General features: G+C 36.0%; 1 protein-coding gene across 6 annotated transcripts in view; it reads left to right on the forward strand.

Annotated features, from left to right (window-relative positions):
* ENPP2 (ectonucleotide pyrophosphatase/phosphodiesterase 2) overlaps positions 1 to 17,988 on the forward strand; it is a 174,273-nt gene that overhangs the window by 130,742 nt on the left and 25,543 nt on the right. For all 6 annotated transcript variants that reach the window (XM_074266551.1, XM_074266553.1, XM_074266552.1 and 3 more), the window contains 4 exons: positions 2,560 to 2,647; positions 2,808 to 2,895; positions 4,186 to 4,358; positions 6,249 to 6,300. In XM_074266551.1, coding sequence (XP_074122652.1) covers positions 2,560 to 2,647; positions 2,808 to 2,895; positions 4,186 to 4,358; positions 6,249 to 6,300 — 401 coding nt within the window. The remainder of the gene's footprint in view (positions 1 to 2,559; positions 2,648 to 2,807; positions 2,896 to 4,185; positions 4,359 to 6,248; positions 6,301 to 17,988) is intronic.

Consider the following 17,988-nt stretch of genomic DNA (forward strand, 5'->3'; position numbering starts at 1 on the left):
GGAGAGGAAATATTATGTTGTAAATGAAAGCTTGGAGGGGAGAGAAATTACCAGATGTTTGAGGCAAGTAAATTTGCCTGAATGCAAGCATAAGAAAAGAAGTGAAGAGGGTTACTGGAACAGGCAGGAAAGATGGTGAACAACCTGCCAATTATAATCAAAAGTTTTAATTTGATGGTGAAATTTTTTACTTTTTATCTCCTCAACTAAAACGAAGTTCCCTGAAGGATAAAACTATATATTCATTGTCATTTTTGAAGCATCTAGTTCATCGCTATACCTGTAGGAACAGACCTTGAAATTTCATTGGTATAGGAAGCTCCCTGGTGAGGAAAACACATTACTACTATAGTTCAGCACCTTATAGTCTTAGTGAGTTGCCTATATTATTGAAATTGTTAAATATTAGATGGACTGTTATTTTTTTTCATTCATATAGATTATGTGTAGCAGAAGTCAGACTTGAATCCAGATCTTTCTGGCTGTGAAATTGGTTTTCTGGGATTACTCATGAAATAATTATTGGGTAGATAAAGAAAAATGTTTGAGCAAAGTGATTCTTATTGCCACAGGAAAGGTAGATTGAGGGATATTACTGCATGTAGCACTTCCTATTTCTTATGTGGAATTAGGGATTTTGCTTTCTTGACAATGAAGCCTTTGTTTCATTCAGTATGTTATCATTTTATCTCTTTGGTCCCTTGTGAAGGTGTCATAAGAGACTAGATGATACCCCTCCTCCCCCTCCAACTCCCAGCTCTGGCCCCAGCATATCTCATGAAGTATGCTAGAAGGTGGCATGGAATTTTAAATTGTATATATTTCCTGATCAATAGATGTCATATTTATAGTTCTGAAATGGCAGGTTAAACACATATACCTGGAAATGGTGTTGAATATCACCCAAAGGTGACCTGATGATTTTACTTAGTTTTTTCTTTTTTTCCCTCTCTTGCTCTCTTTCCTCTTCTACCCATTTCTTCTCCAAATAATATATACTTATTCTGGAGCTCTATAGATAGCAGCAGTCTATGGCTTAAAAGCAAGCTTCTGTGGAACCATTCCTACTTTATATCTTTCCTCCTAAAGCCTAGCGCATCCACATTGTACCACTTATATTGGCTCTAGGCTTTGACATTTTCTCATTCTTATTTAAGAAAGAGCCAAGTAGATATGTGACAATGGTGGATGTGGAATCTTAGGTGATGGCATCAGTTCTACCACAGGGCACAGGGCTCGTGCTAGAAGTTTTAATGTTATCTTCTTGGTACCTCTTAAAATACTTAGACATCTATAATAGGAGGCAAGCCACAACTGAGTAAGCATTTTAAGAACCTACTATGTGTACATCTGGGCCAGATGTTGAGGTAATAAAAGTAGACCAAAACAAACAAACAACAGCCCCTATTCTCTAAGAACATAGGTTCTACCAGGAGATACAAAATATAAACATATAAGCAAATGCAATACAAAATAATGTGAGGAGGAAGAATACATCAAGGGGAATAAGAAGACTTTCCTTAAAAAGAGTTACATGTGTTGACTTTTGAACAAACTTAGATAATCTGAAAAGGATGAGGTAAAGAGGGAAGCATAAGACAACTTGCACAAAGATTTGGAAGTAGGGAACTACTAGTTTCATTTACTAGGTTGATCCTAGGTGAGGAATTCTTAACCTTAAATCACAGACCCCAGATAGTCCATATACTTGCATGAGAAAATTACATTTGGTTTTTTAGTTCATTTATAATATTATGTGTTTTTAAAGTAAAATAATTGCCCTTTGAATGGGTGCAAGTTTCACCAGACTGCAAAATGGGTATATGACATAAAAAAGGTTTTATTAACCTCTGTCTAGAGTCTAGGCAGAATGGTCTCTTGAATGAAACCCTGGATAGGAAGAAAAAAAGTCTTAGATTTAATTTTATTTCCTGAGATATGATATAATAAAGTCAGCACTATATTTCTTCATCTAAAATGGGATAAAATTTGATGCTTTGAAATCACAACTGAAAGTTTTTTGGAAAACTTGATATCTTGGAAAAATACCAGTGGTTGCATAATTTAGGATATAGCAAAACACTAAAAATCCAATGTAAACTAAAAAAGCATTTATTACATGTCTAAACATAAGAAGCAAAACACAATTCCTACCCTCATGGTGTTTATGCTCTGATAGAGATGTAGAGAGGTGGAAATAACATGTAAACAGATGTAATCTGTGGTCCCAAAAGAACAATTGGTTCAAAGATTTTTTTTTCTCTAATTTTCCTAGTTCTTCTATTCTTATCCTAAGTGAATGAGTTTGTGTTTCCTTTCAATATCTTTTTAGACAGTTGCTGTGCCATATTTTAGAGGTAGGTATGGGTATTTAGCAATGCTTTATGGGATTCACAGTGGTTGACAGCAGTATATAAGTAGAAAATGATTTATTTTCCCTCGAAAAAAATTCATTTCCCCTTCTTCCCCCCATATCCCTTCGTATACTAAACTTGCATTTTGAATAATAATCTCATAATTCCATGAGAATTCCTGACTGATAAGATTGTTTTAATGTAGGAAATCCGTGGATGTCTATAAGAAACAAACAGGAAAATGCTTTTTCCAGGGAGATCATGGATTTGACAACAAGGTCAATAGCATGCAGGTATGAGCCAGAACCAACATTATCACACCATGCTTTACTTGTTTTCTGGGTGGAAGTGAAATTTCTAGGTCATGGTGAGAATGGTAGGAAAAGCTTTAGCTCATTCATTTCCAAATAGCAATTATTCTTAATTGTTTTTCTTCTCCTTTTCTTCTGGAAGACTGTTTTTGTAGGTTACGGTCCAACATTTAAGTACAAGACCAAAGTGCCTCCATTTGAAAACATTGAACTTTACAATGTCATGTGTGGTAAGTTGTTACTAAAGTTCTTCCTTTGATAATTTGCCTCCCCTACCATCAGTGCCATTTCTTCCCTCTCTCCCATGCCACGAATGCCACAGGCTTTCTCCTTGGCTTGAGGTACAAAATACTCATCTTCCTCTAAGACTTCTTTGTTTTTTCCCAGCAGTTGACTAATGGTGACCATTCATAGTGTTACTCTTGGCAGCCTCCTGGGGATGAAACATAGCATTACAGTTTGACACACCCAGTCTCTCTGACCTTGTGAAGTAAGGGTCCACATAGAGATGCGCCCCCTACCCCCCAGTGCCACCCTGACAGCTCAGTTATAATTGTGCCAACTCCCTGAGCCAGTCCAGCTATTTATGTGTTCCGTTTTTACCCCCATCAAGCTTTTAGTTACTGCTTGAGGACAACTTTTCTTTCCTGAGGGGGAGAGGGCAATGAGGAATTGCCAGTCTGGTGGTTAGAGGAGGAGCCCACAAGTCGGGACTCCTAGGTACTCTTCCCAACTCTGTCTCTCACCTTAGGGGAGTCACTGTGTGCCACTTGGCAAAGATTCTCTCACGATGAAATTGGGCTTGTTTATCATGCTAGTGGGCATGAAGCCAGCACCCCTGCAGAGTCGATCAGAGCAGAGGACTCCCAAGGACTTTACAGTTATTTATTAATCATGGATCTCTTTTAAGAACTTTGGATGAAAGGCCCCATACATGTGCAAAATGTTTGCAAACTGACAGTTCCATTTAGCTTCTTGAATTTTCACTTTGATAGCCACAGGCAGGAACTGAATTGAGCTCAGGTTAACACCAGGCATAGTCCTTTATGCAGTACCATCTTTTATAACTATGCTACTAAGTTTGGCTATTCCAAACTACTCATGCTAGGTATTTTCATAGCTTGTGATGATGGAGAAGAAACAATTGTATTTCTTGTTTTATTAAATTCAGAAGAATCAGAGCCAAGTAAGGAGCATCTTGTTTCTTGTATTTTTATTTCTTCATTTGGCACAATTTTTGACTTTCGGTAAGGACTTAATACATGTTTATCCATTCAACAAAATTCCATCCTGCAAGGGTGGAGATGAACCCACTTTCTACTGAATTTCTCTTCCCAGCAAAAGATGCTCAGAGTTAATTATTTCCTTTAAATGGAGTTAAAAATATGCATATGTATAGGTATACATATACACACATATATTTGTATGTATATGTGTGTGTCTGCCTTTCAGTGCAGATTAAAATGAATATCATTTTGATGCATTTGTTAAACAACTGATCCTATTCTCCTTTTCATCAGATCTCCTGGGACTAAGACCAGCTCCTAATAATGGGACACATGGAAGTTTGAATCATCTCCTGCGCACTAATACATACAGGCCAACCATGCCTGATGAAGTTACAAGACCCCTCTATCCTGGGGCTCTGTATCTTCACTCTGATTTTGACTTGGGATGTACATGTGATGATAAGGTATTGTCAAAGAGAGAATGAATAGTTATGCTAATAATGAATGAATGGAAAAGTGTTTATTAAGTATGTGCAAACCCCATGGAAAAATAAAGTTCTTGCTTTCAAGAAGCTCACATTCCTTTTTAAAAATTTTTATTAATTTTATAATTATAATTTTTTTTGACAGTATACATATGCATGGGCAATTTTTTTACATTATCCCTTGTACTCACTTCTTTTACGAATTTTCCCTTCCCTCCCTCTACCCCTTTCCCTAGATGACAGGCAATACCAAACATGTCAAATGTGTTACAGTATATCCTAGATACAATATATGTGTGTAAAACTGAATTTCTTGTTGCACAGTAAGAATTGGATTCAGAAGGTAAAATTAACTTGGGTAGAAAGACAATAGTGCAAACAGTTTACACTCAATTCCCAGTGTTCCTTCTCTGGGTGTAGTTATTTCTGTCCATCATTGATCAACTAGAACTGAATTAGATCTTCTCTATGTTGAAGATATCCACTTCAATCAGACTACATCTTCATACAGTATCGTTGTTGAAGTGTATAATGATCTCCTGGTTCTGCTCATTTCACTCAGCATCAGTTCATGTAAGTCTCGCCAAGCCTCTCTGTATTCATCCTGCTGGTCATTTCTTACAGAGCAATAATATTCCATAACATTCATATACCATAATTTACCCAACCATTCTCCAATTGATGGACATCCGTTCATTTTCCAGTTTCTAGCCACTACAAAAAGGGCTGCCACAAACATTTTGGCACATACAGGTCCCTTTCCCTTCTTTAGTATTTCTTTGGGATATAAGCCCAGTAGTGAAGCTCATATTTCTAAAAGGGAGAGGCAACACATATAGAAGTTTATTAGACAGAGTTTTGCTTAAAACAAAGGATGGTGGGAAATCTTAATTCTCATTATAGAATCTTTTGCTGATTTCAATAGAAAGTAGGTTCATTTCAGAACCTGCCCTGAGAGATGGAACTTTATTGAATGGATTTATTAAGGGCTAACTGTAGGCCACAGATTGTGCTAAGTGAAAGAATACAAGAAAATAAGATGTTCCTTACTTTCAAAGGGCTTACAGTCTAATGGGGAAGACCAAATACATAGAGGAGATAGAAAGTAGAGTAGTTGGAGGAAGTTAACTAATTTTTGAAATGCAAAACATGATCCATTATAAGGCCATTTCCTGATATCACCCCTCTCATCCCTCCTGTTCCTCTTTCCCTAAAAAAGCATTTAGAGGTTTCACTTATTGAAAATTGTTTTGGTTCTCTGAATTAACTCTTGGTCCCTTCAAGGGAACAGAGAAGTCTTTTCTACTTCTTAGCCAAAACTATTGGTTAAATGTATTCATGTGCTTGCATTACTCCAAGAGACACTATTATTATTATCACTGTTATTGATTATCAAAAACGTAACCCTTTTCCACTCATTCCTATGACAATCAGTTACGTCAGTTAGGTTGAAAGTGGACATTGAATTTAACATGTATGAAACTGCCTACCCTCTAGGGGAGGAGGTGGAGGGAAGGAAGGGAAAAGTTGCAAGGGTCAATGTTGAAAAATTACCCATGCATATTAAAATGGTATAATAAAAAATAGACATTGAAATGTAGTACATATTTTTAAGGGGGAAGAAAAAATCTATGTATTCTCTTAGGTTTTTTGGTGGATTTTTTTTTTTTTTTACAATTTAATGCAGTTTTTGAATTTAGTCTCTAAAGTATAGCTTTACAAAAGTGGGAAATTAGTGGTGTTTTTCCACCTTATTCCATCTTTTCTTGTTACTAAGATCTTAATGTGGGGGTGGGGTACAAATAAGAGGGCTTCTGACTTTGTGATTTTTTTTTGTTTTTGTTTTTTTCTCTGGTTTTTGCTCTGAAGAACAAACTAGAAGAACTCAATAAACGTCTTCACCCCAAAGGAACAACAGAAGGTAAGAGTTATGGTGAGAAAACTGATAAAAGATATATATATATATATATATATATATATATATATGTGTGTGTGTGTGTGTGTGTGTGTGTGTGTATGTATGTGTATGTATGTATGTATGTTCTTGCCAAAAAGAAAGAGAAGAGAGAGAATGAGAGAGAATGTGTGTGTGTGTGTGTATGTATGTGTATGTATGTATGTATGTTCTTGCCAAAAAGAAAGAGAAGAGAGAGAATGAGAGAGAATGTGTGTGTGTGTGTGTGTATGTATGTGTATGTATGTATGTATGTTCTTGCCAAAAAGAAAGAGAAGAGAGAGAATGAGAGAGAATGTGTGTGTGTGTGTGTGTGTGTGTGTGTGTGTGTGTGTGTGTGTGTGTGAGAGAGAGAGAGAGAGAGAGAGAGAGAGAGAGAGAGAGAGAGAGAGAGAGAGAGAGAAGAGAGAAGAGAAGAGAGTAGAGATTGAGAGAGATTGAGAGAGATTGAAAGAGAGATTGAGAGAAGGTGGGGCAGTGGAGATTTTCATCCATCTGGCAAATGGCAGTTTTCTTACGTGTACAAGATGCATTTATGTTATATTTGGTCAACAAAATACCACTCACTGTTAATCTTCCTGAAGAACAGTCAGTCCATTCTCTACATAACAGGTCATAGATTGAAACAAAGAGAGTTCTTCAGTAAGGAGGTTTAGTGACACACTTACTTTTACAGTGACACCCCTCCAAAATAGGAAGCCAATTCTTCAGAGAAAGCTGAGGCTATGTAAGTAAGGAAAAAAGACCCCATCCATAGCTAAAACAGACGTTGCAAAGTCCATGCATTAAAGTTCACGTTCTTCACTCCAAAGAGAGACCCTCGGACCCTGACTTAGAGATTGTTTCTTTTCCTTTATACCTAGTTCTAAAAAGTCTGGTTATTTGGTTCCTAATTCCATCAAAGATTAAATGTAGGCAAACATAGAAAGTGATGGTAAGAGATTTTAAAAATACCATTCAAAATAGACATGAATTAAAAATTCAATTTAAGGCTACCTTGGTCTGGCCTAGGGAAAGAGTGCGGTAGCATACTTCATTTAGCTGTAGATATCATTTAGTTACAGAACAGTAGAATAATTGCTATTCATGTCATAGATTTAGGTTTGGGAGAAATGTCAGAGGTCATCCTAATCCAGTTTAGAAAATCCACTTTTATACTTGACAAATGATCAATTAACCTTGGTTTGAAAACTTTCAGTGAAGGGAAACTCATTACTTCTGGAAGAAGCCCAATTCACTTTTGGATAACTATAATTGTTAGGTGTTTAAAAAAATTAAATCAACATACTTTATTTTTGTTACTATTTTGCCTCTCTTTAAGCATTCTATATTACCTCTCTCTACATCCTCTAATTTGATGATTTTGCCTCACACTTCACTGAACAAATTGAGGCCATTTGCTTAGAATTCCCTCTTCCCCCCCTCATCCCTATCTTATGTCATTCAGTCATCTTCCCCTCCCCCCATATTCTTCTTCTCTTTCCTGTAGCAGACATCTTTACTTGTACCATGATCCCATCCCATCCCATCTTGTTTCTCTAGGAGATTGTCTCCCTTATCACCTTCACTCTCTCATCTTCAATATTTCCACATCTTCTGACTCTTCCCTGTTATTGCCAATGTGTCCATAATCTATTCTCTCATTAAAAAATTCCTTATTTGATTCAAACATTCCTACTAGTTGTCATTCCATATTTTTCTTTTCCTTCTCAACTCAAAGTATTAAAAAATCTGACTACACTCTTCTCATTTCTTCTCGTCTTAATTTTTTTATCCTGACTTCCAACCATCATCACCCACTCTTCAAAGTTAATAATGAACTAAATTGTCAAATATAATTGTTTTTTTCTCAATCCCCATCTTTTTATCCTTTCTTCTGCTGGGTGCTCTCTTTCTCTAGGGTTTCATGACATTGCTTTCAACTATTTTTCTTCCTACTTGCCTAATTAATACTTAGTATCCTTAGTTGTATCTTTAATTGAGTCATGTCCAATAACTGTAGCTGCTCCAAAGGTTCAGTCCTGGGGCTACTACCCTTTTGTAGGCTCTCATCATCTAGACTATGGCAATAGTCTTCTGGTTGTTCTCTGCTTCAAGTCTCTCTCCACTCCAATGTATTCTCCACTTAACAACCAAAGCAATTTTCCTAAAGTATTGGCCTTAATATATTACCCCCTTACTCATAAACTTCAGTGGTTACCTGTTACCTCCAGGATTAAATATAAAGTTCTCTGTTTGCTATTTAAAGCTCTTTACCACTTGGTCCCCTCATACATTTCCAGGCTTCTTATATTTTACTCCCTGCTATATACTCTATAATCCAGCACTACTGTTGTTGTTTATTTTATTTTTTTTTGTACCTAATACTCAATATTCAAACTCCTTGCCTTTGAATGGACTGTTGACCATACCCAGAATGTACTCTTCTGTTATCTCTGCCTCTTAGTTTACCTAAGTTCCTTTAAGATGAAATCTTACCTTTTGAAGGAAGCCTATCTTGGTTCTCTTTCTTGTCCTTTTACCTTCCATTTATCCTATATAATTTTTTTATGTACCCAATTATTGACATGTTGTTGTGTCATCAGACTGTAAGAGTCTTGAAGGCGGGGACTTGCCTTTCTTTGTATTCCTAACACTTACCAAAGTCCCACATAGTAAATGCTAAATAAATCCTCATGGACTGACTCACTGACTCTTTGAGACTTGTAAATTGCCCCTGATTCTATATTTTAAGGCCAAGTAGAATAAACCCATTCCCTCTGTTATATGACAACCTTCTGATAATGAAGATAGCTCTTATTTCTCAGTCTTCTCTTCTCCATGTTAAATAATCTTCATTTCCTTCTATTGATCCCTTTATGATATGAATGTGAGGACCTTCACCATCCTGATTTACCCTTTCTGGATATTCTTATTAATTATTAATTGATTATTTCCATTAATTATTAACATAAAACAAGGTACCCAGAACTGAATAAAATGCTATGGAAGTGCTGAAAAGATTAAACTATGCTTAATATCCTCTGTTTAAAAGAGTAGGGAAAAGTGTGATTCATTTTCAAAAGATTTCTGTCCAAAATTATTAACCAAAAAAAAACTTGATTTGGTGCTAAAAGAGGCTAAATTCTGAGCTAATGGAAAACTGAATGTTACTTTCTGAAAGTATCAGATAGCTAAGGTATTATTCTACTTGATTTATTTATGCCTCATTTCTATGAGGATTATAGTTTTCTTTTTATTTGGCTTCAGGACTGTCACTACTCCTCCCCCTCAGTTTCACAAACCAATAATAGGGTGTGTTGTGTGTGTGTTTTTCGTTTTTACTGTTCCGTTGCTAAATCTATTAGCTTGCATATGATTCCTATTAGTCTGTGCATGGCTTCCCATCTGATTAGGGGAAGCTGAAGAAATTAGTTCAAGGATTTTGTTTTTCTTTGACCTCTTTGATTTTCTCCTTTTTATAAGATCTTCATCTCTCCCACCCCATTTTTCTTAGCTCCCCTTTGATCATGGGATATGCAGGATATTTGGGAGCTTCTTAGATGAAGACAGCTTGGATAGTAGTCTAAAGATAGTGGACAGCTAAATAAAATGTTGCCAAACTATACTGGGGACATAGAGTGCTTTAGTCTGACTCTTCATTGGGGATCCAGTGAGCATCTTCATCATGAGAAGATTTGGATCCTTCCTTGGAAAAAAATTGGATGGTTTGAGTTCCCCAGATATGGAATCATCAGGACACAAAGAAAAGCTTGAGCTTGTTTTCCCTCAGTAGATAGCTATGAAACAGTTAATGGTATTGCTGTTAATGCCATAGTGTCTTTTCTGTAGCCGTAGGCCAGTCTCAGTGATGCCAGGAAACCACTTTGGCTGAGAATAAATAAGTGCCTTTGGTAGTCAGTGGTAATGCATTCATGTGATGGTACCTATTCTCACCCTCCCCTCCCCTCCTCTCCTCCTCAACTCTCTCTCCACCCCTCCCATTCAGTAGAAACTGTAGACTCAACTTAGGGAGAACAGGATTTAAGGTACTCTTGCTTTGAGTGAATCACCCCAGTGGGTTGATTCAAAAGGAATCAGCAGCAGAAGGCTTGGGTTTTTCTCAAGAGACCCTTCGAATAACATTTCAGCCCTAACCTCCCTCATTTTCTTGTGATGGAACCTGGTAAAAAGTCACTGTTCAGAAGGGTGCTATCCTTAAAGACTACAACACTTATAATCCTCTGAATTAGACCCTCAAAAGAGGATCTCCTCAAAAACTATTTACCAGAAGTTCTCAGATCCTTATATAATCTTCTTTCTTGTCCTTCTTTGTATTAAAATGGTTATTGATTAAGTTTACAATTTAAAAACAAGGAACAAAAAAAGCAAACAATGAAGAATAACTAAAACAAAATCTCAAGGTTAGCCCATTCCAGTTTTTTTGATCTTCTAAAAGAGTATAGGAGAAAGAGGACAGAAATTGCAGTAATATATTTTGGCCAAAAGAGAGACTAAGACTGATTAAGCTTCAGCCCTATGGACATATCTTTAGTTATGTAAAGGACAGAGAATTCTTAAAATAATAAAAATTTTTTATGACTCTGGTCAAGTCATTTAATATCACAGTACCTCAAGAAACTCTCTAATAATAATAACTTATGGGGAAGGTGGCAATCTGAATTGGTAGAGGGAGTTTTCCTTATCTGGGAATTTTTTATAGCTCAGCTTCTTAAACTGTTGTTTGTAACCCCATATGGGGTCTTATAATTGAATGTAGGGGTTGCAAAATTTTGTTTTATTATAAGTAAATGTTTGATTTTTATGCCTATTTTATATATTGGAGTCATGTAAAAATTTCTCTGGAGAAAAAGGGGTATGAGTAGAAAAAAATATTAATATCCATGTCTACAGATGCATGGTTTCTGAAAAAAAGTGGAGAGACAAGAAGGAAGTGGTGATTACTTTCTCATATCTCTTCTTCAGAGGCAAACTTGGTCATTGTAATTTCATAAGTAATCATTTTGATTATTTTGTTATTGTTCTTATTTACATTATTGTAGTTTTTGTGTATGTTGCTTTCCTAGTTCTGCTTCCTTTAATTTGCCCCATTTCTCAGAAAACTTTCAAAGCTTCTTCAGAGGAGCACTTTAAAAACTATTAGAATGTAAGAGTTGAAAGGGACTTTAGGACTCATTGAGTCCAACTCACATGTGAAAAAGGAGTTCTTTTATCTGGGACAATATTACAAGTGGGTTGTCCAACTTTTACTTGGAGGACTTTAGTGAAAGAGAACTTCCTATTTCCTAAGACATACTGATCCACTTTTAGACAATTGTGAGATTTCTTTTTTTTTGTTTGTTTTTTGTTTTGTTTTGTTTTGTTTTGCTCTTACATCAAACAAATCACTCACTTCTGAATTTCCACCTATCACTTTTAGTACCAGCGTATGGAGCAAAAAAGAACTTCATTAAAAGAAAATAATAATCTTATTTATGAGGGTCCCAAGAGCTTCCCATCTCCCAAATATTTAATATTTCTACTAGGATGGAAGTGGACTGATACTATGTGTGTGTGTGTGTGTATGTGTGTGTGTATGTGTGTGTGCACATGCGTGTGTGCATGCAAGCATTTGCACATGGTGATTTATTCAGAGAAATCTTTTTTTTTTCTCTTCAAGGACATCTTACACTTTGATTGCTCTTCTTTTTATGGATAACTTTCTAACAAAACCTTTAATTTTCTGGAATAATCAATATAAGATAGATAAAGCTGTAAGAAACAGCTTTTTATCATCATTTAATGTAGTTAAACTGTCCTGACATGTTTTGGTAGAAAAGAATCAGCCATATGTAAAAATACAACTCAGTGGATCTTTCATTATATGTTTTAATTTGTAATTCAGTTTTTTCATCAAAAGTAATGGAAAATACAAGAAGATGAAATATGACAGTTATTTCACTCAAAAAGCTTATGATAAATGGGGGCAGGGTATGTGCAGTGATAAATTGTATCTACAAATAAGAATGATTCAGATTAAAAAGTGATAAGTGTAGAGAAATGACACAGCAAAGTTACTCTAGGAAAAATTGTTGTAAAGGAAATTCCTGTTAAATTACTCAATGACTTCTGGGGTCCCTTATAATGATGATATTCTGTGAATCTTGGTAGGTATAAAGCAAGAGGATGAAGTTGGGGTTGATACATGGCCTAAGATGGCTCCCCCCACTTTCTAAAATTTGTCATCATTTTGTGTTCCACTGTAAGTGGTATTGGATGTATTAATGAAAGAAGTAGAGATCCATATGTAAATTTCAGGAAAGAAAGACACTTGCATAAGTGACATAAGAATCTAATTTTTGGAAAAAGTCCTCTAATTGAAATTCTCTACAATATACTCCCAAAGTAGTTGCTTGATTTCCGGTGAAGGGAAACTTCCTTTTAGCATATCACCTCTAGTCAATCTAGTTCATTTACAGTTTTAATTACTAAGTAACATCTCACTCACAAAATGTAACTTTTTTTCTCTCTACTGGAATAGAAAGCAAAAGGAGTTGGGCAATATCTCTCGTCTTATCAGGAAGAATAAATTACTCCTTAAAATAATGGAAAATTTTCCTTCTAAAGAAAATGTAAAGGAGAAAAAAATTCAAAGAAAACCAAAATCTTAACTTGTTATGATGAACAAGATAAAAGAATATACATTTTCTCTCATCCTTGGGCTCTTTCAAACCTTTCCAAAATAAGAATTATGTGTAAGAGATAAAGAAATTTCAGCTGTCTCTATGGTCTAGGACACCAAAATCGCAATAAGGTAAAAAACAACAACAGCAAAGAACTAAAAACATAGAAAAATACTTACCCTTAGGGTGGCCATTTAACAGCCTTTTCTCTTGTGACAACTTGGCTCCAAACCTTTGGTTCTTGTAGAACTTGAATCTATCCTCTGATTGTAGGTCTTCCTTTCTTATAGTGCCTTAGAGATCTAAATGGCAGAAATTTTCTTAGACTGTATTAGCAGCTCAGCAGCACTCTGAACCACAATATAATTGGGCTAAAGAAGAATGTAGGAATGGAAGGAGAGGGGACAAGGCATTGTGTGTGTGTGTGTGTGTGTGTGTGTGTGTGTGTGTGTGTGAGAGAGAGAGAGAGAGAGAGAGAGAGAGAGAGAGAGAGAGAGAGAGAGAGAGAGAGAAAGAGAGAAGCAGAGAGAGAGACAGAGAGAGACAGAGAGAGACAGAGACAGAGACAGAGACAGAGACAGAGACAGAAACAGACACACAAAGAGACAGGGAGACACACAGACACACAGAACAGGGAGAAAAAGAGTTTGTGGCTGTGAGGTACTCAACTAAACCTGAAAAAAGAGTTCACTATCTAAGTAGGTCAGTTCTATTCTTTTGGAATTTATTTGGAATAGGAATTAAAGCTGTTAAAATATGAATTGATCAGTGTAGGAAGAAGCAAGTCCCCAAGTAAAGCATCATCAAGGAAAGGGAGTCAGAAAATGAGCAATAGGAGAAGATAATAAACAAAAGACTAAAGCTACCAAATATTTTAGGAGTAATAAACTCATTTAAATACTTTGAGTTTAAGAAGATAAACTAAAATAAAAGATATTAATAGTTTCCAGAACAGTTGAGTTTAGCAATTTCTGAATAAATATTGTAAGATGAAAGAAGAAAAAATCAACATCTGATGAGACAAAGCACACTATATTCCCAATAGATCATGGAACCACAACAGTATGTTCTTGAATGATTTAAAAGAGAGATACAATTTGTTAAAGCAGAATGTGCAGCCTATATGCTAGAGATACTTGGCTGTAGAAAAAGATTCATCACCAAAGGAAAATCTTAACTTAAATCCTTGTATCATAAATGAAGAAGAACATGATACAAAAGAGGAGGGGATAGGAAGGATCACTAAATATTTGAAATTATGTTTATTATAGAGACATATGTCTCTATACATGACATATGTGACATAGTGTGACATATATGTAGAAAGCATGCCTGGGACTCAAGATCTGAATTCAAACCCTGCTTCTGACATATATTGTCTTATGTGACTCTGGGAAAGTGATTTAACTTCTCAGTGTCACAAGAAATTCTCCAAAACTATGTTTCAGAGAAAGTACCAATCTACATCAATGAAAGGGGATATTAGATATTATATATACATACATATATATATATATATATATACATATATATCACTATGACTCATATTGTAACATTTCTATAGAGATGAATCCCTTATTTCAAAGGAACAGGCTAACTAAAAATGATGGAAGAGAAGCACCAAATCAAGAAAATCAACTCATGCAAGGAAATTCATGAACTGAATGGGGAAGCATGGTGTTGAACATTTGGGGAGGGAGATACACAAATAATAATGTAAATAAAATATCCTAGAGATGAGGAGGACAGAAGGAGGAAGTAGATGATAAATTCAATAAACAGATTACAAATCTAGTAGAGGTCATGATAAAGTGGACTGACTCTGCATTTTCCACCTCTTTTTTCCTTTCTTCTGCTTTCCCTAACCAGTTCTTATTTGAGAATCTTTCCTATAATATTCCCAATAAGTAATTATAGCATAGATACTTGTCCACTTACACCTATATACCACAAAACCCCTTATAAGATGAAATTTAGTAGTAACAAAAAGTGTTACTTTTTGTAGCCAGTCTTTTTAAGTGTTGTGGTCCAATTCTTTTTTAAAGACTTCCAAAGTCTGGTCATCCAAATTTGAATTCTATTTCTTGTAGATAGATTTCTTAAAAAAAAATCCAATTCTTTTAAGTACAGGATATGAGGAAGCATGGCTAACACAGTAGTTTTAATGACAAAGACCTGGGGGTTTTAGTGGTGTATGAGTTCAATAGATCAACACTGACATAGTAACCAAAACAATTGTCATTTTAGACTGTATTAATATAATCATTGCATCTAGTTTGAAGAAAATGCAGCCATTGTACATTGTACATATTCAGATCATATCTGGAACATAATGGTAAGTATTGAGTAGCACATTTTAGGGGAGTTATTGATAAACTGTGGCTTATGCAGAAAGGACCATCAGAATGGTTAGAGACATGGAAACTATGCCATAAAGGAATCAGTTGATATACATGGGGATGCTTAGGCTTGGAGAAGAGAAACAACTAGGTATAGATATCTTCACTATGTTAGGGTTAATTTTCTTTCAGTACTTAAAGGAGTCTCCTGCAGAAATAAGATTAGATGATTTTCTTTCCAACAGCTACAAGCAATGAGTGAAAGTTGGAGAGAAGCAAATTAGATTTGATTTAAGGAAAAAATATCCCAACCATTAAAACTGCCCCAAAGTGGAATAGATTGTTTTCAAAGGTAGTAAGTTCTCTGTTCCTTGAGGTCTGCAAACAAAGGCTGTATTACTACTTGTGTAGCATCTTGTAAAGGGAATTCTTGTTTACATATGGGTGGAACTAGATTGCCTCCAAGTCTGAAATTTTGTGAAGGGTACTCTTACAAATAGAAAGTATTAAAAAAAAAGTTTTTTTTTTTTTCTAGATAAAAGTTTGATTTGTCTGAAAGAAACTGGACAGAAAGAATCAGTGTGCAAATGGGAATACATGAGGGAAAGCAAGAGAAATTTAGTTTATAATACAGTGGGTTCTCCAGTTAAGATTCTATTAAGAGTTTTCAAGGACATCTTATTGTGAGAGCAAAGACTTAAGGAAAAGGGAAAGAGGAAAGATTTTCTTGTGGTTGAAAAGTCGGCCAGCTAATCCGTGGGAATCTGAATCAGGAAACTGAGGAGGGAAAAGAAATAGAATTCAAATTTGGATGACCAGACTTTGGAAGTCTTTAAAAAAGAATTGGACCACAACACTTAAAAAGACTGGCTACAAATGTCCTGCCAAGTGTGGCATATGGAGGAGAACCCTGGCTTACATCAGAGAGTCCAAAAAGCCACTGTAAACACTGACCTGGGAAGTGGAGGAAAGCCTCTGTCTGGTATTCTAATGGGTGGTAACAGACTGGGAAGAGAAGAAAAGGATAATTTGAAGAAGAAATAAGGCCATAGCACACTGAAAAAGTAGTGACACCATCATCTCTAGCTTTAACCATTGTGAAACAAAAGCTTCTATGCCAAAATACTGTGATCTATAATACAGAGGCTTATATGACTTCTTTAGGACAGAAGGCAGTGTTTCCTACACAGAAATAAAATTGTGTGGCTTTCACATAGTTTTGTAAGGAAGTTAGGCTGAGTTTCTGAGACCTTGCTATGCTTTCAATCCAGATCTTTCTATCTCAGCAAAGACTTCAGGTGAATGTTTTTACAAGGAAAAAATGAACAATTGAAATTTATGAGCCAAACCATCATGATTCAGGCAGATCTACCTTGTACTGTGGATCTGTGTCTATTTAGGTAGGGAAATTGCTTTCAAAAGTTGGATATCCCTGATGCTTTGAGAATCTGTTGGAGACTATGCTCCTTGTTGATTGGATTCCACTTGACACTGTGAAGTGTGAGACACTGTGTTTAGGGATAAAAAGACAAAAATGGAAGAAATGTCTGTATATAGCTTCTATGAGGGGAGGGGAAAAGAGAGGGGGGGGAGAGGGAGAGAGGGAGAGGGAGAGGTGTGGGAGAGAAGAGGGGAGAAGAGGGATGGGGAGGAAGAGAGGAAGGAAGGGAGGAAAAAACACAGAGACACACAGAGAGAAACAGAAACACGCAGAGAGAACATCAATAGTGTACAGTGGAATAAGGATTGGGTTTAGAGACAGAAAGCCTATGTTTAAATCCAGCATCTCATTTGCTACCAATATGACCTTTACAAAATCACAGCCCCCCTTCCCTAATCTGAAAAAAGGAAGGATTAAGTTAGATGGGCCTTTACAATTCCAAGTCTATGATCCCATTAACCTTAGAAGTTAAGGGAAAAATTTGTGAATTGGGAAATACTTGATTTGAGCCTTGATGGAAGATGAGGATTTTGAGAGGTAGAGAAAAAGAATTCTATTTCAAACCTAGTGATGGATTGTGTAAATGCAGACAGGTGGAAAATGAAATTTAGATTAAATGGGAAATGTAGATAAGACTTATCCCAATAAATGTCTGTACCCCCTCTCTTCCCTTCCCCCATTGGCCCCATTTCTTGAATAATCTCTGGATAGATATAAAACACAATGAAATAGGATTTGGGTCTTTCTGAAGAGTTTAAAATCTAGTTAGGGAGACTACATATGCAATCTACTAGATTGTAAACTCCTAGAAAGCAGGGACTAGTTCTTGTGTATTACCCCACAGGCTAGCATAATGCCTTGCAAATATTTATTGTTCAAACAAATACTAGTTAAATAAATGTTATTTGAAACAGAACAAAATTTAAGACATTAAGACTAAGAGAAATGAGCAGAGAAAGTGGCTTTAATCTGTGAAGGCTGTCTAGAGGAGGAAAATGTTGAATAAGATTTTGAAAGAGGGCAGTTGGGGGGGGGGGGAGAGAGAGAGAGAGAGAGAGTGAGTGTGAGTGTGAGTGTGAGTGTGAGTGTGTGTGTGTGTGTGTGTGTGTGTGTGTGTGTGTGTGTGTGTGTGTGTGTGGGGATGTGTGTGTTAAAGGTTGGAACAAACCAGTAATGAATTTGGGGCAGCCATCAAATTTCCCTGCCTTGGAGT

This window comes from Sminthopsis crassicaudata, chromosome 1 (genome assembly GCF_048593235.1).
Source record: "Sminthopsis crassicaudata isolate SCR6 chromosome 1, ASM4859323v1, whole genome shotgun sequence".
NCBI classification, from domain to species: domain Eukaryota; kingdom Metazoa; phylum Chordata; class Mammalia; order Dasyuromorphia; family Dasyuridae; genus Sminthopsis; species Sminthopsis crassicaudata.